The sequence below is a fragment of the Dermacentor andersoni genome, chromosome 1 (assembly GCF_023375885.2).
Source record: "Dermacentor andersoni chromosome 1, qqDerAnde1_hic_scaffold, whole genome shotgun sequence".
In the NCBI taxonomy this organism is placed as follows: domain Eukaryota; kingdom Metazoa; phylum Arthropoda; class Arachnida; order Ixodida; family Ixodidae; genus Dermacentor; species Dermacentor andersoni.
Genome location: NC_092814.1, coordinates 187442887 through 187468529, shown reverse-complemented (window position 1 = coordinate 187468529; position 25643 = coordinate 187442887). Strand labels below are relative to the sequence as shown.

Here is a 25643-nt window from a genome sequence, read left to right as displayed (position 1 = left end):
AATACCAGTGACGAGTTCGCTGAAGAACCAATGTGGCCGAGAGTCCACGTGGAGAGGCCAGACTCCCATTATCAGTGCTTCAAGCCGCTTTCTGTAGACCCGAGTGATCTTGGTTGAGACTCTAGGCGCATACATTCCCGGGATTCAAAAGTCGGGGTGCAAATGACCTACTTTGCCCCCTCAGTCCTGAGAGTGGGGAGGGGGGGGTCAAGTGCCCCTTGCCCCCCCCCCCCCCCGGTTGATACGCCTATGCTTACGGTCATCTATCGAGACCTGTTCATGTTTGTGCGCGTAAAACTGTGCTTGTTAATTTAATTAGTAAGGGAATGTGTGCTGCAATTTATACAGCTGACAAAAACAAAATATGCTACTTCGCATAATTGTCTAATACACTGCTATTGCTATCAATGCTTCGCCGCGAAGTGCGACTTTTTCAAGACGTCTTCTTTGGCGAGTTACCGCCACTTTTCCATGTCGGGCATGCCTGTTTCTAATTTCTGTTTCTAGCCTATTTTGTGGGCAGATCCTGAAGATAGCGATCTAAAAAAGATGCACGCGGCAAAATTAATAATGACAATGTAATTAACTAAATAACTTATTCTGAGCCGCACTGATGATGACTGTGATTATGATGACGATAGCTGCTTACTCCCAACTCGCCAAAGAAGGCATCTTTCACGGACTTCAACTAGACGTTGAATTGCCTTCCAACTTTTTTTGGGCGTTCCTGAAGGATGTGCGCACGCCAGACGTGGAAAAACCCTGAAAAGAAGCGAATAACGCCTGTGGAGCCACGCGCCGGCAGGGCAGGATCACCGAGGGCTCCGCATCATTTCACAGTGGTGTCGAAACTCCAGGAGACACACGGGCACTAGCAAAAGAAAGAAAGGGGGCACGTACATGGTATCAACTGCTATTTTATTGCACAGCTCGTCGATAAAATAAAATTACTACATACTTATGTACAACGAAGCGATCAGCACGTGGCGCAAATGGACAGTTAGCAAACTCTAAAAACGTGAAGACGCACCCCAAGACGCAATTTGTGATGTTATGTGAACACTATCAAAGCGCAAAGCTTCAGGCAACGACATTGGTCAACAGCTTTGCTTCTTTTCACAGCAGCTTGCTCAGCATCGCGTGGACTTGGGCAGCTGATGCTCTTTTCTACACTGGTCAACAGCTTTGCTTCTTTTTACAGCAGCTTGCTCAGCATCGCATGGACTTGAGCAGCTGATGCTCTTTTCTCAGGATCTTGCACAGTACAATTGCGAACTATTTCCCTGAGCTGAAACAGAAGACAAGATTGAAGTTAATAATAATAATAATAACTTTATTCAGATCTAAGGACAACTAAATTTTTATCAATAGAGCATAAAGAATACCCCAACTATAACGTGTACAAGGTTTCGAAAATTAGAGCGACATATGCAGATGAAATCAATTGTACTTAAACAGCTATGTAGAGAAACTACACAGTGTTAATTGTTTTTGTTATACTTAATAGAAACTAGATGAATTTACTAACCTTTCTTTCGATATTTTTGAGAAGACACATGCTGAAATTTAAAATTAGGTGCTGGGGTTTTACGTGCCAAAACAACGATTTGATTATGAGCCACGCTGTAGTGGGGGGGCTCTGTATTATTTTTGACCACCTGGGTTTCTTTAACGTGCAGAAAATGCACGGGACACAGGCGTCTTTGCATTTCATCCGCATCAAAATACGTCCGCCGCGGCCGGGATTTGATCCCAAAGCCACTCAGCAACCACGGCGGGTTGTCACATGCTTCAATCTTAAGGTCGTATATCAAAAGTATTCCTCTTCCACACACACTGCAAGAAAACGCTGCCTGAAATGCCATAACATTTATTTTGATGCCAATTTTAAAGACTGGTATTTAAAATTCTGGAATTTAAAATTCTCAAATTGCACACAGCATAATGAGGGACACCATAGTAAAAGGCTCTGGAGTAATTTTTACCATCTGGCGTAACACACGGTAAACGAGCGTTTTTGCATTACCCGCGACTTTCTGCGTTAAAAGCATATAACGATATTGTCATTTTCAAATGGCATTGACAGTCCTGTCACCGGAAGGGTGGTTCAATTTGTTCAGTAACTTATATATACTTGTAGATAACCAATATACGAGGTACCGAAACCAAAACAGGTAGCTGCTTCGTGTGACATCTGCAATGAGTCAGTGACGTCAGATCCTACACTACCTTAACGTAACACGCAGTACACGTGGTGCTAACGCCAAAAAACGAAGCTGACGATGGCATCTGACGACACGGGGAGCTTTTCCAGCTCTTTGGAAGTAGACAGTGGCAATTTCAGCTTCCATATGAGTGCTGAAGGATCATCGTTTGCTTACAACCCACAGCCGCCACGAGAGGCAGCCGATGTGCCCCAAGCGCAACGCATTGTGCAGTGGCAAGACGAAGATAAGCACCGATTATCATGTCTGTCAAAACGATGATTGTCGGCCGCCGTCTCGTAGAGAAAGGAGCCAGCTTCGTTGTTTCTGGGCGACGTGGCGGTGTAGACTCAGAGGTCACAAACACAGCGTAGCCAGTAAAATGTCATACATTTGTCGGCATGAGTCGGGAACATGCAACCAATCTTTAAAATTCATTTTTAGGAAAACTAAGTGACTGTCATATCGTTTGTCACATATAATCAGAATACAAAAAAAAAAACATTTCAAGATTTATTAAGGTCCGTGGACATCGTAAGAAGGCCTGTCCTTCGCAACGCTTTTTTTTTTTTTTCAGATCTCAGCTTGTTAGGATATATTTTTGCTATCACTCTGCAAAAAATAAGAACAAACATTGGCTCTCCGATAAATGCGGAACCTGCGATTACCACTTAAAGCGCCTTTCTTTCAAAACTGCGGGTGACTGCTGTGCTGACCAAGGAGGTTGTTGGCATTGACGTGCAGGGCTCGCGTCTTCTGCAGTGTGTAGTCGCTGCAGTTTACTCCTTGCACACACCTGCAGTGCAAGACAAGCGCAATACAGCGCAGATACAATTCATGTTCCTGCCACCAAAGAACACATCGCTGCCCCTATTTTCAGGTGACAACACCTCCGCGTCGCGTCGGCTGCCCCAGTACCAAAGCTGTAGAAGACGATTCGCATCTTCAGGCGGAAGTTTGAAGAAATGTCTGGATTTATTACACTTGTGTAATTAACATTAAGGGTACACAATTTATTATGCATACGTATGCAATTAAGAATAAGCTTATTGCAGTGGCATGTTTCAAGCATTCCCGATGACACAACGTTTGTAGTCAATCTGATAGCTCGCCCGACTGACGTCACAACTCAGGGGAGCAGCACCGATGCAATCAGAAGCGGTGCACATTTTTTAAAACCTCATAATAAATTACACACTTTATGCAGACCGCTTAAATGTGTCAATGATCAAAAGTCCTACCCTAACTGCTCAGCATGTTTGTGCGAAATCGTCAGAATCGTTTCAGAGTTTCTTTAAGTTAAACTATACTAACACAGCTCACGGTATCTTATTTCACCTTTGGAGTTCACACCAACAACTGGAGGCACCTATTCATTGCGGAGGGTGGCTCTGGCTCAACAATACGCCTTGGCATCGGAGCACTTACAGCCCAAGAGTGCGTGGTGCCATCTCTGCAGCGGGTAAACAAGCCAGCTGTGACCTGAAGCATGCCAACGATTTCCAAGGCCACGAGCAGGGTTAGGCAACAGTGTACGTGGTGCTGGGTTAGGGCGGCGGCTAGAGAGTGATGCGTGACCACAGACATGTGCCATCACAGGCACAGCTGGCGACCATAGAAATACAAACTAAAGGCGCAGTACTTTTCAGTTAAGACGCTAACTTACGCAGGCGTATTGTGCATGAAGCGCCTGTAAATTGAGAGCAACAAGGTAACAGGTAAGGGGTCTAAGAAAGAAAGCTTCGCAGCTGTAAAAAATAAAATAATAAATGTAAAATTATACTGTTTGCAGCTTCATGCTGCTTACAACTGTGTGCGAAGTTTCCTCTTCGTGAAGCTACCTATAGCTTCAGGATTTCACACATTTACCAAAATACGAGGGGCTAGCTGTGGGACTGAAAATGGTGCACACTGTCCTCTCGTCATGACAGAGATGGTATTACGGGAGCCGCCTTCGAAGGTCGATCACTTTCGGATATATTTTCCCTTCTGCGCGACACAATGTCCAGCAGGACGCCTCCTGAAGCAACTGGCATGCTCTTCGGTCGCTTAGCCAATCAATGCACAAAGTGATCGAAAGTGATTGAGCGAGAATGCACGCTCAGCTGCCGCAACAAGCATTACGTGCGGTTATTCGCTGACAGTGCCACAAGGTACTTGTGAAGTTTCTGAAAGTACACCATAGTTTGTGCACGAAGCAGGCCAGCACACATCATTTAATTAACTATCTGATCGTGTGGTCTGGAAAGACAGTAAATCACAGAGTTTTCTCGAACAAAACGTGGGCAGAAAATACGCCGAGTTCACAACCCCGAGAGGCTAAGCTAAGAATTCTCTTAGGCTGCTCAATGAACGTACATGCCAGCATTCGGACGGATAAGTAAGCGCACAGATAGTTTCGAGATGTAGTTTTAGAAACATTAGGGCAAGGAAAATCACAAAACCGACCGCAAATTAGCTGTGTTCTTCCCTCTTTTCGTATCACTGACCTTTTACTGACCCACATCGTGAACGCTACATGCCGGGCAAGACGCTACGCCTTCTGTATCCGCAAGGGCCTCGTCCCAGATGAAGTAATTGCTCTCTTTGGCCCTGTAAAACCGTCGTGGGGACACGTTAAAAGACTGTGCAGATTAATGTGGTCAGAACTGTGGCAGCAAGTTCGTCTTTTTCACGATTGGCTTCAATGGTTTGCTACGTTGACCACCCCGGATGGCTCGCCGCAAGGAAGCTAGCGTCGCTGATGAAAACAGCTGCTCAACTCACGGAGTACCATTGGAGGTGCCTTCTGAACCTCTTGCTGTCATGTTTAGGTAACAGGGACATAACACAGGGGAGTAAAAGAAGTATAACCGTCCTTGGAAATGCTTCCCTGCCTGAGAACGTAACACGTCTCCTGCAGAAGGGCCCAAAATATGGATTGGAGCCTGGTGTCTTGGCCCATGAGCTGATTGCAATGAACAGAAAATTGGCCATGAAAGCAAGAAATGAAGAGGACCGGGACCACTGCCTTCTTGAGGGTGTAGACTGTCTGCAGAAGTGCTCACCAAACGTTCTTGACGCGCAGAATCATAGAAGACTTAAATGGCGTGGTTTCCTTGTTTAAAAGAAATAACCTTATGCTTGTTCAAGCAGACAGAGAGGCTGGGTTTGTTGTTCTACCAAATGGAATGTGGTAATGTGTGAAGCCGCAAGCTAGGAGAAGTGACTGCGGTTATCGCTTTCTCTCAACTAGCGTGTGTTATGAAGATTGATTCATTAAACGGCGCTAATTCCGAATTCGATTGTGGATTTTGTAGCTCGTAGGCCTAACACAGCTTAGCTTGGCTGGTGAAGGCACGTAAGGTTAGTTACTCAAAACTAAGCTTGTTGTTTGCTGCTAATAGAATAACTTCTAAATTGTAATTAAACAATAAAACACGAAAGTCAAAATTAGTATCCTTATCATAAAATGGTATATTTTAATTATTTCTAATAGCTTTTCTTTGACGCCGTAGTGGCGCTGTCAGCGCAAAACGCAAAGCCCTATTCTAAAACTCTTCACACTTGCGTGCCCTAACGCTAACACCCGCAAAGCTCTTTGGGGCCAAACTATTCCAAACTATTGGGGCCCCTGTTTTAAAACTCTCTATTCTTTCCAGTCTGAAAGTTACACCATCAATCAGTAAAATGAGCAAAAAAAAAAGGAAAGACAGAAAACAACCCCAGGTGACAATCCTGCGGCATCAGTCCGCCAATCTCAGACGCCATTAGCGCAGAACAACACGTGTTTGGAATCGGAGAATCGAAGCGTCGGAAGCATGGAGGAAGGAAAGAATGGTCGGAAGCAGGGTAGAAGCCTTTCGAACCACCAACAGGTCCTGTATATGGTCAAATGTGTAATTTGATAACACTTGAAAATATACCATTTGCAACATGTGGCACCAAAGAATACAAAGCACAGTGCCGTGGACTAACTGCACTGATGTGCAACATATCGGTGTGCCCATAGAGAAAGCTGTGTCCCCCACTTGGCCAGATATTCTGGGTCGGTCAAAGACCTTAAAGCAGGAACATGCACGTCTTACACCACACTATAATCATTTTGCATAAAGCCAACAACTCTGCATGCACACTGCTTTCCCTGCACGGCTACACACTACGCACGGCACACTGTCACCTACACGGCTACAGAGGCGAGTGACGCTGCTCTTACGACAGTGCTGTAGCTCATGCATGCGAGAAATGGACAGCTAACCATTTGCGCGCTGTACACATTCTTTTAAGTACAGTAGAACCTCGTTCATACGTTTTGGGAAAAAAGCAAGCAAAATCGTACTAACTGGGAAAACGTACCATCCAAAGTCACTAAAATATTCGGCAGATTCAACTGTAGTTCACATATACAATGCATGAGTCAGTGCTGCACGAGATGCCGCCGTGCGCCGCTGCTGGGTCCCGTGCGGCCCGGGACACGAGCTGTTTTCTTATTGCCCAGTGTTTTAACACGGGAAGCCAAAACAAAATCGAGCTGGTGGGCATTGCCAGAATTCGATGCCAATACGGTGCCGCCAGGGCGAAACACGAGGCTCACTTATTTGCGCCGCCTACAGCAGAGAACGGCGGGTGCGTTTGGGTTATCGCCTATTAATAGCATGCAGTACACTTCTATAGGAGCTGCGGCACACGCACCAGGAAACAGGTAATTGAAGATGCTTATCGCAACAGGGTTGGCGGCAATAGCTCTGAGTGCGGCGTACGACGACCAGCGAGATTTGCTGATACCGGAAGAGGAAATCAAGTGCATGGTGGCATTTTCACATGACAAGGGCGGACGAGTACTATGAGGAGGCTGCCGTGGCGGGCGCCTACGGCTCTTGATCACGCATCCCTCGTGTCTTGTTCACATGCTATATAGCGGCCAAAAAATGTATCATACGATAGCAGCTTGGCTATTTACTAAATGTGTGTGCCGAAAGATGGTGTTTTTCAGAAATGTATTAACCGTTTAAATAGAACCATAACTGTATTGGATAATTTTTCGTGTTCTTTATTGCAAACGTTGGTGCTGGAAAGTCGTACGAAATAGGCTCATATCAACGAGGTTCTACTGTGTAGTGACTGGTGAATCAAAGCTGCTGCACTTCGAACAGTCGGAACAGCCACGAAGCAATCAAGTTCTCAGGTGAAGTCATTGCATTGGACGCCATATTGAATGATAAAGACTTATTATGCACCTTACGGCAGGACCTGTCCATGCCGAAACAGTGTTTGCATGTCGGCATGCAGCAGTAGGTCAGCATATCAAATATCAATGAAATAAACGCTGCAGAAGCAGCACATAAGATACAAACACGCAATGGGGCAGGCGACTGACTGCTAGAGCCTGCCTGTGTATATCCCAAAGAGATTGGTGGTCTATCTCGGTTGTCGGCCTTATGCAAGTCCCCTATACTCACGGAGAAGTTTTCATGCTCATGGCACCGCTGCTAGATCTATAGTCCCGCAATTTAGCTTGTTTTCAAATACAGAAAATAACGAACTAAACTGTTTTGTTTTCTGGAGCACATAATCTGAAACATTGCATAACATTCACCAGTCAGCTACTGGCATATTTTTAAATTGAATTCTGGGGTTTTATGTGCCAAAACCACAATTTGATTATGAGGCACGCCATAGTGGGGAACTCCAGATTAATTTTGACCACCTGGGGTTCTTTAACTTGCACCCAGTGCTATGTGCACAGGCGTTTTTTCATTGTGCCCACATCGAAATGCTGCCGCTGTGGCTGGGATTTGATCCCGCGGCCTCGTGCTTTGCAGCACAATGCCCTAGCCGCTAAGCCACCATGGTGGGTATGGCATATCTTTATGCGAAGCATTCCTTGGTTCATTCCAGGCGCTTTGCAGTAAGTACATAGGTTCCTGTCTCAAATGGTTTAGAGCTTCTGGTATAAAAAGAAAATCCAGGTTTCCGAATCAAACCTCCAACTTCAAGCTAAGCAGGCCCATGTTTTAACCATTAGGCCATGATCACACGCATGTTTCTCTCGTGCTAACACCAACTAGCTCTTTGAAACAACTGGCATGTTTGTCCTGTGACATAGCACGAGGTAGAGCATGCGACGCGCACCCGTTTCCATTCGGCCTCCTTTCCTCGTCGCAGGTAACGTTACAAGATGCCGTGCGACATTGTACCACAGTGTGCGGGATGCGCATATATATATATTTTTTTTTCTTCTTTAGCTGCCCCTTCTAGTTTTCACACGTGAGCCCATTGCAGGCATTCCTCAAAGACAAAATGGCAACTGTGTCTTCTGGTGAGTGTTTATAGCATGCTGTTCAGCCTGTCATCGCTCCTGGGAGCCTGACGACGAACTTCATTTACAAATGGCAGTCAGAGCACACAAGACAAGTGTGTGCAACGTCTACAAGGAAACCAAGCAAACCCATCTGGAATTCACAACCTTCAGCCCGTACAAACGAATAGTAAGTCGACCTGCATGAGCGTGGGTGATATCAATAGAATGAAACTGAAGGCCCTTCGAGTCTCCCAAGCAGAGAAAACCTTTTTTAAAGCGCAGGAGCAGCTGCGTGAAAACTGGGATAACAAAGATGCAGTGGTATGACAGCTTCACTAAATCCGAGCTTAGTACTCGAACGCTCTCCGCTATATCAGACGCATATTCCTGTATAGTGTGCCGGCTCTACAAACGCTGTGGTCATACAGCCAGTTCAGGTCGCTGACGCAGGCTGCATTGCTTGCTTTTACATTCGATACTGACCACATCGCCACACAAGAACCATCGTGAAACTCCCTTAACAATTTCGCTGTAAAAGTATAAAATTGTGCCACAACCAAGATTACCAAGAACATATCTGTGAAACAAATACATGTTGTGCCTAAATGAGGCGAACTTACTTAAATCTTTTACTCTTTACCTAATCATTCGGAACTCGATATTTACATCCTAACTTCTCACAGAGTTAACTGCGCCTGCCTCCGTAGCTTTTGCTTTATAGCCAAGAAAAGTTGTCCACTGATATAGAAGATTTGAACTGCAAGTGCTACTGCTATAGATAAATTAGTACCGACACATTTTGTCTCGTTTCAATCGATAGCTCTCGACCCAGTAATTAAAGCATCAAGCCTAAATTCCTTGAGAATGCAACAGCCAGTTACATCGCCCTGGCCTTATAATATGGCCAGCTCAAAACGCACATCATGTGCAAATGTGCTTTCGGACATTAGCAAGAGACCGAGTACGCTCACAGAAACTGGCAGTTCTGTGAACTTGCATAATTTAACTTAGCTAATTAGCTAATTAGTTACACTTCAAAAATAGTCTAAGAAACGCAAGCACACGTCGAAAAGTATGCCATCGGCCTCCCTCGTGCAAGATGCAACACTTAATTACTTTTAAAGCTTCGTTCAAGTTACGTGAGACACCCAACATATATTAGAAAACACAAAGGCTATGAGAGACATCCCCAATGGAGGGCTACGGATTAATTATGACAACCTTGGTTTCTCTAATGTGCAGCTTAATCTCAGTACGTGAGCATTTTTAAGTCCCCCCAGATCGAAATGTCACCGTCACAGTCCAAGTCGAACCCACAACCTCGTACTCTGTAGCAGAATACTGTAGCCCTTGCAGTAGGTTAGAACATCACACCTAACCTTCACTAGGCCACACATCAACACAGCATAATAAAAGGAACAGGGTCTGTTCCAACCGCCGTCGTTGCTTAGTGGATATGGTGTTCGGCTGCTAAGCACAAGATGGCGGGATTGAATCCCGGCCACGGCAGCCGCATTTCGATGGGGGCAAAATGCAAGAACACCCGTGTACTTAGATTTAGGTGCACATTAAAAGAACCTCAGGTGGTCCAAATTTACGGAGTCCCTAACTACGGAGTGCCTCATAATCACATCGTGCTTTTGGCATGTAAAACCCCATAATTTGATTTTAATTTTAATTAGGGTCTGTTCCTTTTGCTCCTGGTTTTATGTGTACACAAGTTTTCCTCTATTTATTTAGCTGCTGAAGCTGTCAGGCACACCTTTGGCAAATAGCTTCAACAAGCATTGGAAAGCGAAAGCTGTGATGGAACTCAAACAAAGGTACAATTTACACATGTGCTCGCATACCGTATAAACTAGAATATAAGCAGAGACATTTACTTGAAAAAGCAGGCTAAAGTCACCCCTCATCTTATACAGCAGTCGTTAGCAGAATGTTAATCATCATCTGGTAACCTACGGTGTGCATGTTGACAAATGCATAGCCAAAGCCTTATCCATATCCAAATGCGATTGCTGTTGTTCCTGTGCCTAGTGTGTACTCTTCTGGTAGATGTCATGCGTCATATGCTTCGTTTCTTATCGGGTGAGCGACGAGTATTGGCACACGGAGACAGTTTTGGGCAGTATTTAAGAGAAAAGTTGTAGACTTAACTGAAGCGAACAACAACATGGCTGCTCAGCACATTTCTGAAGAAAGCATGAAATAGTGGGAGACATTGAAAGGAAAAATGTTAGCGTGCAGCCCAAGTAAAACGTCGTTTCGTGGGTGTTGTGCAGTGCATTCACAGCTTCAGTATGCACATGCAGACTGTGTGAAAGCTTGGTGTGCACTCACTACTGATGACAGTGCCATTGTGAAAATAAATGAGTTTGGTTATTTTACTGTCATTTTCTTTTTTCTTTCTTTTTCTCACTTCAATGTAAGGGATCGACCTACGTTCCCACTCGACCTATATTCTAGTTTACACGGTAATACCATCGTGTGCCATGCAAATTAGCTTCAAGGAGAAGACAGCTATGTGTATTATTAAACGAGCAAAAGGTTAATAGCACACATGACACTGTGAAAGCCACCCAAGCATTACCCCACATCACTTGTGGGCTAAGTATCAAGTTTAGTTACGTAAGTATTTAAATAGATGCCAGGACATATTGTATAGAGCACTTAAATGAGGAACGTAAGCAAAATCTACGAACTGTTGTTTCTAACTAGACATATTTTGTGCAACAGTAATTAAAATTCATTAAACCGATGTAATAGTCAAAGCTACAGTAAAACTTACAGCTTCTAATATCTGCTCATCCTTGGAAGCAGTTATTGATGGTGTTGATGATGGTGGCTGAACAAGAACAGTTGGTATATCAGCAGAATCAATGGGTGATGCTTCCAAGATGGTCAGTTCCATTGCAGCAGAACTCTTACTGTCTGAATATAAAAATTAAAAATGTACTGTTATTCTAAACAGTTTCCACACACAAAATACAGCTTAAACCACTTATAACCATTTGCACTGCATAACTGGAAGTAACATGTCCTTTTATGACCCCTGTTTATTTTCCCATAGAACTAAAATGTATATGCATAACGTTTAGAGTGCCACTGCACAACATAAAGTATCAGTTACGATGCAGATGCCGAAAACCCTATGAGGCAGGAGGTGGGAAGTGAGTGTGCTACTCGATGGGATGTGCAGGGTGTGGCAGCGAAGGCATGTTGCCTCCTAAAAGTTATAGTAATATGCTTCAGGTGACAATACAATAGGAACAGTTCTATGAATCAACAAATGCTTTTATGCATCACCAAGTGCATCTTTTAAAAAATTGGGGGTGCAGGCATCAACACTGCTCAAATTCTTGTCCAAACTACCCTTATCATGCAAGCCACTTGCTTCAACCCTTGCTTTTACTTCAGCACTAGAATGAAGCCCTCAAGGTCATTGCAGGTCTGCCTATGCATGAGGCTTTCAGTCCTCATGCTATCTCTACTCTCAACCTGCTCCCATTTTGGTCAATCTCAGGGCCTGCAAGCAGTTCAACACACTTCACAGACAAATGTCACAGCAAGCTCACTGATGTCTGCAGGCCATCAACGAGTTCCTCCAATGGACATGATTCCACTTCCCCAGCTATAAGAAAACTACCAAATTCCTGACATGCATCCACTGCAGTGAATCTCAGCTTGTGAAATTTTGCTAGTTCTATTCTACCTTGTGGTCGGCACTGTGTGCACACTTAAATTTTCTTTTTTTTGACTAGGCTGTTGCATCACAGTTTAGTACCACAATGTTCATCACGCAAGATTCAGTAATGGCATGGGCAATGTCTGCAGACTTGTCGCCTAGGCATCTGGTGGCTGTGATGAGCCATTAGTTATTTCAGCAAATCTGTGAAACCCAGAAGCTCTGTACGACATGGACAAAAAGTGCTTCATTTCAAACTGCAATTTGGGCTACCAGACATGCACTAATTTTGCTTCATTTCTTCCTCTTTATGAAGTGTTGAGCAGTAGTCCGAGTGTGAAAGAAAAGCTTGAAAATAAGCTCTTATGAATGAGAAGGCCGTGTCCTCATTGATATTCTGCGGCATATCGCAAAAGCCATCACACCGAAAGATTCCACAGCACCTACAGCTGGGCTGCAGCAGCCTGGCGAGACCTCCTGTTATGTCGTCACCTTCACTTGAAGGAATGTACGAGGAGTGGCAAGCAATTTCTGGCAGCATCGCCAGGCAATGTGTCAACACCCAAATTATTTTTATTACACAGTGGTGTGAATGAGTTCAATATATACTTGACACATGTGCACTCAAGCAAGGTTTCACTGACAGGATAGATAGCAATGGTAACATTGATTTAAATTACATTGTTTCTTTAAGTTCACATCCAAAAATCAACACTTAATTTTTTAGGTCACATGCGTGAATCTACAAAGCTGATTATTGCATTGATTAATCAATGAAATTGATGCCCAGCCCTAGTGTCAGGTATATTAAAGGGGTCCTGAACCACCCCTCGTGCTTGGTGAAAAAACCCAGTCCGCAGATAGCATGCACTGCTTTGAAAATCTCAGCCAAATTTTGCTGTTGTGTACGGCACGTGGAGCTCGCAAGCAAAGTGCAATGTCACCTTTTTCTCAAACACTCTTTTTTCAAAAAGAAGTCTGCTCCTCACTCTTTTCAGGATACTTTATTTCGTAATCAAGCAGATGCCCATACGCAGCTACTATTGGCCAACAGATGACATCAATCAAGAAGAGTGTTTGGATCAGTGCGCTTATTCCTATTGTTATTGTGTATATTTATTGACACAGTTTCATAAACAAAGTAAGTGAAATAAGTGAAAATATGCGTTTCGAATTTCGATAATACAATTACGTAGTTCCGAAAGAAGCTGACTACCAGCCATCTGCTCACGCTCGGCTGCTGCCCCCTACGTAGGAATTAAACTTTGGCCAAACTGCTTATCGATGTCGTAGCATCAGGTCTCCCTAATTTTGACTAGTTTTGAACACGCCCCTACCCTCAAACCATGCAAAACTTAAGGCCAGACAACATGCACACTTGCCAGCGTGCGCTCAGTCCTGGCCACTCCTGGTTGGACGCCTTGGTAGACTTCTCTTCGTATTGAGCTATTGATAGCAGTTCAAAATGCGCAATTTGGATGTGGCTATTATCCATCATTCAAGCTGGTACAGGACAAAGACGGTCTGCACCACATAGCACGGTCAGTCTGGAGCATATGAGCAGGAGCATGTACTCAAACCCTGCCGTGCGCAAAGCAAACACTGTGCATAAGCACTACAGTTGCATGCAGCTGGGCCTGCTACGTAGTGTAGATAGCACGGTCGCCGCGGGGTGATGCGACGAGTCCGCTTGCAAAGCGCACTGCGGCTCACTGAGGACAACAGTGTTTGGCTCGTTGTAGGTACCAAATCAAAAGTAGTGGCATCTATGTGAGCATCCGAAATCAAATTTGAATTGTGCACCACGGCAACATTCAGTAGGCATTGTGACCACGCTCCGCTCAGCCGTAGCCTTCGCAGTGCAAGTAATTGAAGAAAGAGGATTTGAGAAAAAGGTGACTCCGGGCTCCACTTGCAAGCTCCACGTGCCACGCACAACTGCAAAACTTGGCTGAGACGTTCGCAGCAGCGTATGCTATACGTGGACTGTTTTTTCACTAAGCCCAAGGGGTGGTTAAGGACCCATTTAAGCTCCTAAACAAAGCATAAATCTAACACACGCCCAATTTTTAGCGAGAAAGATGACCAAGGGTCTGTGTTGCACAATGGCAGCCAGTTTCCTAAAGTCAGCTTTGCCGCACGGTTTATTAAAGGGACACTAAGGGCAAATATTAAGTCAAGCTAAAAGGATAGATTAGACCTCGAGAATCTCTAAGGCGTTTATATTATCACGAACTGAGCCTTAATAATAGAGAAATTTAGGTAAACGCAGGACACGATTAGAGACTCCCCCGGGTTATTGAAGTACTTGCCTGATGACATGGGCACTCAGTTAAATTCTGTAACTAATACTTAACTACTTGTTACAGAAGTGTCATAGTATTAATTATAAGACAAATTAAAATGCTACTTGTCCAGTTCTATTTCATCTTTAGAAAAAAGAACTCATCGAGATTACCCTTGACAATGACGCGGGCGGTCGAAAAGGTTTTGTTTTTGCTCGACTCTGTGCCGGCCATGCTTTCGAGTTTCAGTAGTTTTGTAATCGCATAGTGGTGTGCTGGTTTTGCTGGCTTGCGAAACTCGCACAAACTGCAAGTAGCAGAGAATTCAACTTCCATGTGATGTCGCGAGATGCCCAAACAGTCCATGCCACTTGTCCAAAAAGTGGCTGCAACGGCGAATCCACCGTTTCTTGGCTCGGTTTCGCCATGGCAGTGCGTTTGTGTTCTGGGCATAAAGCCGTACCGCCATCTGTCGGATGCCGTTTTACTCACCGACGGCAGTAACGTCAAGACTCCCCGGATTGGGACTCCCCCGGTTGGGTGGCAGGAGATTTAAATTTCGAAAAAGGTATTCAGACCGTTCAGATGCAATTTTCTCGTAAACTAAGTCTTTTCTTGGCACGAAACAAGCGTTGCAAGGTTTCTGGAATGGTATTTAAACAGTCCACGCCGACTTAGTATTTGCCTTTTGTGTCCCTTTAAAGGCAGCCTCGCCGCAGTTCATCCAAGTCATACAATAAAGCACACAAACACCGTAAAGCCGGTTTTGGTTTCATATCCAATTGCACTGCGCAAGCAATTCCCACCCAATTTTCTTGGAAAAAAACAGCTGCACAATAGAATGCTAAATGCCGTATTCAGATATTGTGAGCTACAGTCATTGCTTGAAAATCATTCTAGGGCCGGCCGAAAATAGGTATTTATGAAGGGAGACAACATGTGTTTAATTCACTGTCCCCTACACCCTGCCGAGACAGATACTGCCACTAAAAGGGGTCACTATTGGCATTACCACAAGGGTCAGGCATGTCTGCTGACTGGTCAAGTTCAAGTTATTCAGCGAAGGCCAAATTTAGAATCAAAATAACAAAAGTTCGGGCCCATTTAAATGAATGGGTGTCGGCCAGAACTTTCGGTCAGGAGGTTCTGGCCAGAGGAATTGGCCAGAACCTCCTGACTTGACTCCAGAGGAATTGAAGCCAAGTAAACGCAAGTCTACTGTACAAGATACTATAAAAAAAAATGGTATAGTCAAACCTCGTCATAATGAAATAACGGATATAACTTGGCAATTCTCCCCCCCCCCCCCCTCCACTTTCAACTTCGTTATAATAAGGTTTTACTGTATTAGATACTGGTGCCCACTTTCTATCTACCGTGTTGCCTTGCCTATTCAGTACCCTACGTCATTCAGATTCAAAGCCAAGCTACCTGTGCTGTCAAAATTGCCATAGTTGCAAGTTTTCAAACCCACCAAACTGTGGCCAACCTTCAACAGCTCCGTTACCATAAGTTGCCTAATTTGTAGTCAGATTTTTATCATTTCTGTTTGATTTGAAAGCATGTAACCTCTTAACAAAGAGGTTATTTATCGAGATGAGATTTTTCATTAGAAACAATCTTTTGCAAGTGTAGCACATAGTCCCATAACTTTCATGTGAACAAAATTGTCACTAGCATTTCTTGACTTGGCACAATATTTGAACCACCCCTCAAAGAGACACTGCAACACTTTATAATGAAGTTGCAAGATGTCATGAGCACACAAAAATATCCCAGCAGGAAAGCCCCCCCCCCCCCCCACCTTGGCAAGCATTTTTCAAAGGCTTTTTGTATCAGTGGAGCTACAGAAGCAAAAGCTTGCTTTCATTTTTCCTAGCAGTGTTAGAGCTTCGGTTCTGTGCTGCGAGGGCAATGTTATTCCCAGTGATACACAGCCATGCTGCATTTGCTTTCTTCTTTTTTCACTTTGCTTGCGTCCCTCACAGTTTAATTTTACAGCAGATTTTTTCCTAACTGTGGGGTGTTGTTGAAGCTAGAGCTAGATTTTGAGGAATATAAAGGGGCTCTGAACCACCCCTCTGGCTTGGTCAGTAAAAATATTCTACAGTTAGAACACAGTGATGTGAATATCGCCTTTTATGGTGAGGAAACAAGTTACTAACACCCATATGTACACACTCCCAGATCTGCCATGTATTACAATGAAATGGGAAAGTGGCGGTTGTTAATGCGTCCCACCAGTCACGTCCTCGCTCCTTTGTCTAAGGCCCACATCGAAAGATTGCCACAAGTGCACCAAGGAGGAAATGAAAGAAAACTGCGATATGCGGGGCACTGCTAGTGGAATCTGCACACTGAAGGCAACGGATGAGTTGAGAAGTTATGGTTATTGGGGAAGGTAAACATTGCAGTCTTCACATCTCCATTTCTATTAGGTTCCCTTAAAAAATGTCAGTGGGAATATATCCCCTGAAAGGCCACCGCACTTGTTCCAACAAGTTTCTCAGGTTTCAAGAAAAGTTAGCTTAGGGCCCTTTTAAGAGGTTTTCTGTACCTCTTAATTCTGGCATGTGTGCACACTTGCAGACACAACCTCTGCTCACAACACTCCTAACCACAGAGAGCAATAGCAAGTACTCTGAAGTGCACGTTTGATGTTTAAAATTCTGCAGTTTTGTCTCAACAATAGGCAGCAATATTTTTGAAAACCTGGCAACTACTACAGCACACCTCAAATGCTCAAGCTCACTCCCACATTCTAACACTGGTGACTACTTGTCTATATGCAGCCAAGACTGATCTGGGTTGCTTGATGTTCTTCAGCACTTATTTCTCACAGTACTGTGTTGACTGGTTTTGGCTCCATTTGTTCACAAGCTTTCAGTGATTGGTTCCAAGATCCAAAATAAATTAGCAAATAAGCCTGATGTACAGGCAGGGACAAAATAGTATGGGATCTACGAGTGCATGGCAAACTGCATTCTGACACCTTTTAATGAAGCAAGCGCCTTCTTTCGAGACTTGGCATTGCACATGTGCGCCACTTTTGTGCTCACCGCTACACCCATTTCTTGGCAGCGAGCTGTCGGAGTCGCGATGACTGCAGAAGATTATGCTAGAAGAACACTGACCTTTTCAGTCGTTCTGACGTGTCACAATGCACTGAACACCCCACTAGACAAAACGAGCACTCTCCTTGCGTAATCTTCTGCAATCATTGCGATTTCAACAGCACAATGGCAAGAAGTGAGCGTACGGGCAGGCACATGAGCCTGAAAGGACACTCATGTGCAATGCCGTGTCTCGACAGAAGGTGCTTGCTTCAATAAAGGCAGCAAGAATTCTGTCTCGCTGATCCTGTATTATTTTGTCCTCGTCTGTACACCTGACTCAAAGAGCCAAAAAGGTGATGGCAGTGATTTGAAAAGACCACACAGAAGCAGAAGAAGTCTTCACAGCAATATTGTAAGTCCTGTGCTGCATTCAAAGGACTTCATTCAGGTGATTTCTTTCTAGCCATAGGATGGACAATTGAAGTTCAAAATGAACAGGATGTGTGCATACAAAGACACTTCGCAGTACAGAGCAAACAATTGTCGACGCTGTGCAATTTCCTACATTTATCACTAGCAGAAAGTTTTAAAAATGGTGTTTCCAGCATTTTTAAAGCAAGCAGCTGCTGAAAGAACTGCCCAGAAGCCATTTTCTTGGTTCCAGGCAGGAAACATGAACACAAGATGCTGATCCCTATTAACAACCAAGTGCATAAATAAAAGCCATAAATAAACTTCAGACTGCTCAAACAAATTATAAAGGTTGAAAAACAAAACAACAACACTGTCCATTTGTAACTATACAGAATATAATAAATCTATTTATAAAGCTTCGACCTACGATTCCAAGACAGATTGTGAGAGTGGTCCCTATATCACACTGTGTTACATCAACAATATGAGCAACAAATTCTGACAAATGAATATCTCAGAATAATAAAAAAAAATTTAAAGGGACTAACAACCAATATTTATGGTACCCAGTTTTTCTTTTCTTTTTGCAATGGAAAGCTTACCGGTCAGAATGTCTAATCATGAAGCAGTAACGCGAAAAACACCGTGGAACACTTTCTTACCAGAATTTTTTGGTCTGCAGTGAGAATGTATAGTCGTTCACTGGAACCATGCTGAAAACTGCGATAGGCGAGTGCCATAGCGATTATACGCCAGCATTGGTGGGAGGCACACAAGTGCAGCATAGCTGTATCTGTAGAGATTCATGTTTTCCAAAGTTTGAAATTATTTCTACAATAATAGCTATGTGTTTGCGTGGTTTGGTGTCCAACTGCTTTGGTCATTAACTGGTCAAGAGTGTTTTTTAGCCAGGCCAAGTTAAGTTTTCGAAAGCAAATCGACGCTTTTACATGTGATACATGGTTCAGCATGTTGCCATGGCCATGCGTGTGCTAATATTGTAGCGTTGGCCCCCATTGACAGCACAAGTAGTCGATCACATTTTGTATCTGACAGAGAAACCACATAACTCTGGTTACTTACTCGCAAACTCACGCACGTACAACAGCATGTGCGCTGCCATGCATTGTGGGACGCATGTGCTGCTTGTTAGCGTGAACTTTCTTTACTTTGTAATATGTATAGAATAAAGCGTAAGCGTCTAATAATATACAAATTGCAATCTTAAGCAATAAGAATGCTGTACTTTATAACAGCCGACTTGCGTACAGTAATATCATATAACTACATCCAGGGTACCAAGATTTAACCGCCAGGCCAGGCCACTTACTGATTTTTGAGACTTTCTTTGTCAATTTAAACCTATAATTCCCGCTTATATCACGAACAGCGTGCCGGGCGACTATAAATCATGGTCAATTCATCATCAGTGTCTCGCAACCCATTCTGGCCAGTTGTCAGTCCCTTTAAAGGCACTACTCAACCTTTACTGAACTTCAGAACAGAAACTTCGCTTGCTCAGTTCCCAGCACCTTGAATGAAGAAGCTCAAGTGAAAGCTGTGAAAGGCTTCCTCTGAGGTTCAAGAATAGATCCATAAATTCTTTATTTCCCACAGAAGTTAGGGGTCCTCCAGGCAAAAAGCAGTTGGAAAAATTGGAAGTCATTTCATTTCCAGAACACTGTGAGCAATCAAGCCTGCTGGAGTTGGACTAAGAAAAAGTTCATACACCAACTACCGTAATACCTCAAGAGCTAGCCTACCTAAAATCTAGGGTAAATCGGCTGAAAAGAGGGAGTGGGCTAACTTTTGGCGTACAATAAAAAAAATACATCATCATAGCTAAAGGTTTGTGTTTATATGTCCGTGTTCAGTCTTCTTTAAAACCATAAAAACACAGTCGCAATGCCTGTTCAATTGTCTCACTCTAGTTCCATTGCCATGCTTGCAGTCCATGCCCCATTGATGGGCAGTCTTGCTCACATTGCTACCGATGTTCCGGTGCTATTGAGCCACCTCCATTTTCTTTTTAATCATGAAGCTCTGCAGCATCCTGAAATCTTTGCTGTTCCAGGATAAAAGACAAAGTGACCAAGCTTTGCAAGTGTGGGGATTGTTCAGCATTGTTTACTTATCTCCCGTGGTACGTAGATTCTGCCAAGGCCACCACTGCAGCAAAGTTGGATGAACCAAAGATGGCTGTCCTTCCCAGTTCGTTTTGTTCCTTATCTCCATCAGTAGCTAACCGACATAGTTTTTGCCATGATCACCATAGGTGGAGGCAGCAGTGGCACCACCCCCCTTTAGGGCAGTGGGATTACGAGGAGTAGGCTTACTGTTGGTGTTTCGAAAAAAATATATAATATAAGAATCATGCCAAAAACAGGGTTGGGTTTTCTTTCGGCGGTGGAGCACCTTGGGATATTACGTAAAGTATATATCTATACCGATGGTGGTTATCTGGAAACACAATATTGTCTTGGATGGCAAAAGTAACACTGGTTGCTTCTTAGTTATTCTGAATAAGCACAGAATTTTGGAGCTGCCCTTGCCTATGAAGAATGTGTGAATAGCAGCTTCCTTTTAATAACTGTGAGAATGACCAACACACAGATTTCTGTCATGGTATGAAATATTTGTGAGACAGACACACATACCTAAAAGCTGCACTAAAATAGGAATACACAGCAAGGAGCAGAAAATATGTCTGCCTAGCAACAGCTACTTCCTCAGTTGTGTAAGTAGTTGCAGAAATTGCAGAAAAGCAATTTTACACAATCATAAAAACCTTGATCTGCATGACATAAAGGTACCTATGACTTCTAAATGCTGCTTTTCAGGTAATCAGAAAACCTGACAAACAAGCAAGCTTTAAAATATTCATACAAACCTATCCAAAGAATTCTTCATCTAGCAAGCACAGCCAACTAAGGATGAAAATTAAATAGAAATAAAAATTACCAAAAAACATGAGAGTACATACCAGTCAGAGGGACAAAAATCTCATCATTGACAGTTGAAGAGCTGAAAAACAACGTACAAGGGTCACTGAACCTTCATTGGTGAGCGGAGGAAATTTACTTTATAGCATGATTTTCTGCAGAGAAAACTGTACAGCATAGCTAGTTTTCTCGCAGTAAGCTTTTCGAAGGAAAACCGTTGGTGTTGGTGTCAAAAGAAAGGCTTATAGAGGATGTCCAAACTATCATGCACCAAGATTTAAAATATGCAAATGCCATGTAGCTTGACAGAACCCAGGTAATGTTGTTTGTCATCGCGTGGAGATACTCAGATTATTTTTTGCATTCTACCCAATTACATAATTAGCCTTAATTAATGAACTTCTAAAATATTATAATGAGATGAAAAGTGTATACGAGAAAATTGTAGAGCAACATGAAAAACTCCCAATACAGCTTTCTGTTGCTCAATACGTGCTATATAAAAGTGTTTTTCAGAGCGTGAAAGAACCCGCAAATACACGCAACATACTTCGAGCGGCCAGTTGCGCGACAATGGGCACTATAACTTACAACTATTCCAAACTTTTCTATTTCAATTTTGCAATCAGCCTTCCGCGATAGGCCAAAAACTTTATGGACCACCCCCCTTTCACCTGTCTGTCACGCGACGTCACGAAAACCGCGATAGCTCCCCATCTGATATAATGTGTACACACGGATTATGCATGATTTGACCGAACAAAAGAAAAATACTTATTTCTGATTCAACGCCTCTTCGCCATTAGCCCTCGGCCATTGGTCAAAAGTTTTCGGGCTGCGCCCACTTCACCTGCCTCTCATACGACATCACAAAACCGCAAGAACTCACCGCGTCAAAGTGACGTGTACGCGATAAAGATGCATTAATATGCCAAACAAAACTGAATTTTCTTCTGAATAGCCGCAGGCTGCACCGTTCCGAAAGGAATAAAAGATGGCTGCCGCCGATCACTCACGCACTGGCTACTTGCACCTGTCGAAGAGCATGGGTTTATTTGCGTGTAATAAAACTTTCTACGTGGCCGTGTAACATTTTCGAACACTTTCGGCCCGTTTACGACCTCGTTCTGCCAACTCTCCTTTGCTGAGGATCCATTTTAGCGTCATTCTTATGCTTCCTTTGCATGCCGCCGCGATTGTCAACGAGCCAACGCAAGCTAAATAAGGAAAAGCGGACCAATCGCAGACGCCGGCACCACCCTCTTCATCCGGTTATCGATTTTCAGTGCAGTGGCTCGGCCCTATCGAATCCCTCTCCACTTGAGCGTGCTCCTCGCCTCTTGTGAGCCAATTAGATAAGACAAGCCGCTCAGTGTAGGCAATGTTATTCGTTTTTCAAGCAAACAAATGTGACCTCCTATGAACGAGGAGAGCATTTGATTACTCTGTTCAGAGAACCCGGCGGGTGACCGCCCGAAGCTTGCATCGGCGGTTACACAAATTTGACGTCAGGAAATTGGAATAAAAACACATTGGAATAGTTTTACGTTATGGGCCCAATTTTGCATCTATTTGCGGGCTTCTTTCAAGCTCGGAAAAACACTTTTATGTAGCATGTATAAAGTAACAGAAAACTGTATCGGAAGTTTTCCATGTTACTCTACAATTTTCCCATTGACACTTTTCATCTAATTATAATACTTGAAAAGTTGATTAGTCAATTAATTATGGCTAATTATGTAATTGGGTAGAATGTAAAAAATAATCTGAGTATCTCCATGCGATGGCAAACAACCTTACCTTGCTCCTGTCGAGCTACATGGCAATTGCGTATCTTTAAATTTTGCTGCATGATAGTCTTGACACCTTCTATATATTTAGCTTAACATTCACGATCATGTGGTACGTACACAACACTCAAGCAAACAGTGGAAGCCAGAATGCTGGGCTAGCTCTGGCAAAGCTTGCTGAGCAGCTTGAGCATGAAGGTGCGTCCACTTCGCATTGTCGCTTTTGGAGTGAAACGCACTTCTTCATGTCCCTTGTTAGGAACGGCGTGCAGAGGTGCCGACATGCAAAGTTTTCTCAGCTAGCTGCAGCAGCGGGTTGACGTTTTCTAGCAACCGACCGTCAGTCTCCAGCCGAACGGCGCCACTAGGTCTACTGTGGAGACTTCGTTTGAAATGACGACAAGGCGTCATTCTGCAGCTTCTTGGCATCACGATGTCTGCTGTGGCGACCGACTGTGTGAGGAGGACAATACACCGAGTCAGCAACTCTTCGTTGCCGGAATGCCGGCATGACATAGGCGAACCAGGTTTTGTTAGTGAACTCGCCATCACCGACCTGGTCTGTAGGGAGCGGGGGAGTTCCTGAGGGAATGTATTTGGTGGCACCGTCCCACGCGCCTTTCAAGACGCAAGACAATGGATAACCACGGTGGCCACTCTGCGGGGGTCAGCTCGGGGATTAAAAGGCGCCTCCTTAGGGCAAGACCTAGTTCTGCGAACACCGTTTCGCCTCAGTGGAGGCAGTGAAACCTGTGCGGAAGTGTGTGTGTAAGCCCTCCCCCTCAAAGGTGGCTCGGCTACAATGACTCTGGTCGAACGTTTTCCCTCACCTAGGGATCTAGGGAGGACAGAGTATTTAAGGAGCTGTTGCGAAGCTCCTCAGGGTGCTTTCTCTTGCAGTCATGCTAGACTGATGAACTGCAACGTCCTTATGTAGATACTGTAAATAAACCCATATTCTTCGTTCTCGATGAGAACAAGTCTCACTTCAACAACGTCCTCAGCGTGGATGAGTTGGACGACAGTATGGGCCAGCTACCATCTAATTCATGCCCGATGCCAAACTTTACACCCTGAATCCTCTATGTGCAAGCCGCACATGCGTCGTCAATTGCAGGACAGCACGACAGCGCAAATGAGCCTCGAATGCCTGTACAACTGTGACCCCAATAATAATGCAGGATGTGCATGTAATTGCTGTTGCATGCAAATCAGTTCTGCCAAAATTGAAGGATAGAGGTAGTTTCATTCACTTTTGCCCTAAGTGAAAAGCATCCAAAGCTGGGTTATCTTATTTATCAACTAGATCGAGTGAGCACGTCCATTGCATATAAATGCTGCATGTGCCACAATATGCACCACACAGTCTGAATCGCACTTGTATAGAGTGGTCAATCACCCCATTTGGCCGCTGTCTTTCGCAAAACACACGCGCACACAGACAGACAGAGGCCGATGCTACAGTGAAACCACGCATGGTCAGGCATCATGCTAGGTCCATACAAACATATGCGGAACCTAGCAGCAGCCGGCCACTTGACTACTCTACCAAATGTGACTCAGACTAGGATCAGACGTTCCTTCTCCATGCACACACTACTAAAATGAAGGTACAGGCATGTGGTGCACGCTCTTCTGTGGTTATGCCAACCGGCGCACCCTCGAAATGTCACCAAATGACACCTTTGTGCGTAAAGAAAGACAAACAGGCTTCACAAGGAATAAAGTTACCTTGGTGAGTTCGTGCTGTATTTGCTGTCGGCTACAGATTGTGACACACTTCCTTGTCGCCTTTTCCTATGTGCTTTCTTCTTGCTCGACTTTCGTGGCGAATGATCCGGATTCGGTGACGCAGACGGCGAATTAGTTACCTTGAAAACAGATACGGGTAAATCAGGCGACATAGAAGAGTACAAAGCTAGTGGGTCATGTGCTACGAACACAGATATCACACAGGCCACATCATTGCAGAAGAAAATGACTGTATTGCGAAAGTGCGTACACTGTACGAGAATGCGTGCATACGAAGAGTAATTACGTGCTTTTACTAGCCAGGAGACAACTGCAAACGTGAAGCACGCATTGTAGAAGGCGATGTTCTGCACATTCTCTAGAAAGAGTATATCGAACGAGGGATGTATTAAAAAACAGTTTAACCATATTGAACAACCCGAATTATTGTTTGAACGGTGCTGTACACGGCCCGCATTTGACAGCTTAGCGGGCCAATATCGACGCGCTCGCGGACTAGCCAGAAGACACAGAAAAGGCTTGGGCCACAATAGCACCTGTGTACTGTGAGACGGAAGCTGAAGGAGCCGGTGTGTTTCTTCAAAATCTTGGAAGTCGTTGATACCGCCACCAGCAGCATTCGATGTCGTTTGTGGTGCCATCTCGGGAGCATCGCCCATAATCTGCAACACACAAAATGAGAAAGGCTGCTACCGAAACTAGTCCAGCAGAGTTCTTATGGCTTCAACGATCATAATTCAATACTAACCGTATTCGTAACTTGGAAGAAATAAGGCTCGATTCTCTTAGCAAACTGCGCGTTTGAAATGGTATGACGCCAATTATAAGTGATTATATCGGCATGATATGCTCACCTAAGTACTGCCGCATTAAGCGGTTGTGACAGCGCTATCTCGCTGTTTGTCATGGGCGCGCAGCAGTCCGAGACTAAATAATGCTCATCAACCAACACAACAGTACATCACCAGAATACGCTGTGGAGTTCTCGGCGTGTTATCTGCAGTGATGCAAGAGATAAGAGGCACACCTTCTCACTAAATGAACACGCTTAACAGCTGAGCGATGGCCTCATTAAAAGGATCGCAGCGACTTTATTTTTGTTTTGGATACAGTACATTAGCGCTATTTTAGCATTCTGCACACAGCGACTAGGAACCACACGGAGACAAAACCTGACTTCAAAACCGAAACCATAACATCAAATTATATAAACATACCTTGCTCGCGCAATTATG

At 44.1% G+C, this 25643-nt stretch overlaps 1 protein-coding gene across 5 annotated transcripts; it reads right to left on the bottom strand.

Moving 5' to 3' along the window:
* Positions 1–899: 899 nt before the first annotated feature.
* On the bottom strand, positions 900–25588 carry LOC126547095 (uncharacterized). Of its 5 annotated transcripts, none has more exons than XR_011894905.1 (8): positions 25157–25588; positions 24945–25070; positions 24388–24527; positions 20908–20948; positions 11273–11415; positions 4694–4796; positions 2873–3000; positions 1200–1288 (listed from the first exon to the last, which is right to left on the bottom strand). XR_011894905.1 is itself a non-coding variant. In XM_055062887.2 (8 exons), exons 3-8 carry the CDS (start codon positions 25065–25067, stop codon positions 1276–1278), a joined length of 588 nt encoding a protein of 195 aa, XP_054918862.1. In that variant the 5' UTR covers positions 25068–25070; positions 25157–25201; positions 25263–25588; the 3' UTR covers positions 1200–1275. The 5 variants fall into 5 exon arrangements, 4 of the variants coding, with proteins under 4 accessions (XP_054918864.1, XP_054918862.1, XP_054918865.1 ...); XM_055062887.2 differs by lacking the exon at positions 4694–4796 and having other exon boundaries at positions 25157–25201; positions 25263–25588; XM_055062890.2 differs by lacking the exon at positions 2873–3000.
* Positions 25589–25643: the final 55 nt, after the last annotated feature.

Excerpts from the sequence above, each read along its gene's own strand:
- LOC126547095 (XM_055062887.2), bottom strand. The coding sequence starts at position 25,067 with ATGGGCGATGCTCCCGAGATGGCACCACAAACGACATCGAATGCTGCT. Across the intron at positions 24,528-24,944 it reads TTCCGTCTCACAGTACACAG|GTAACTAATTCGCCGTCTGC; the intron begins GTGCTATTGTGG and ends TCTGTTTTCAAG. Across the intron at positions 20,949-24,387 it reads TACAGCACGAACTCACCAAG|CTCTTCAACTGTCAATGATG; the intron begins GTAACTTTATTC and ends GTTGTTTTTCAG.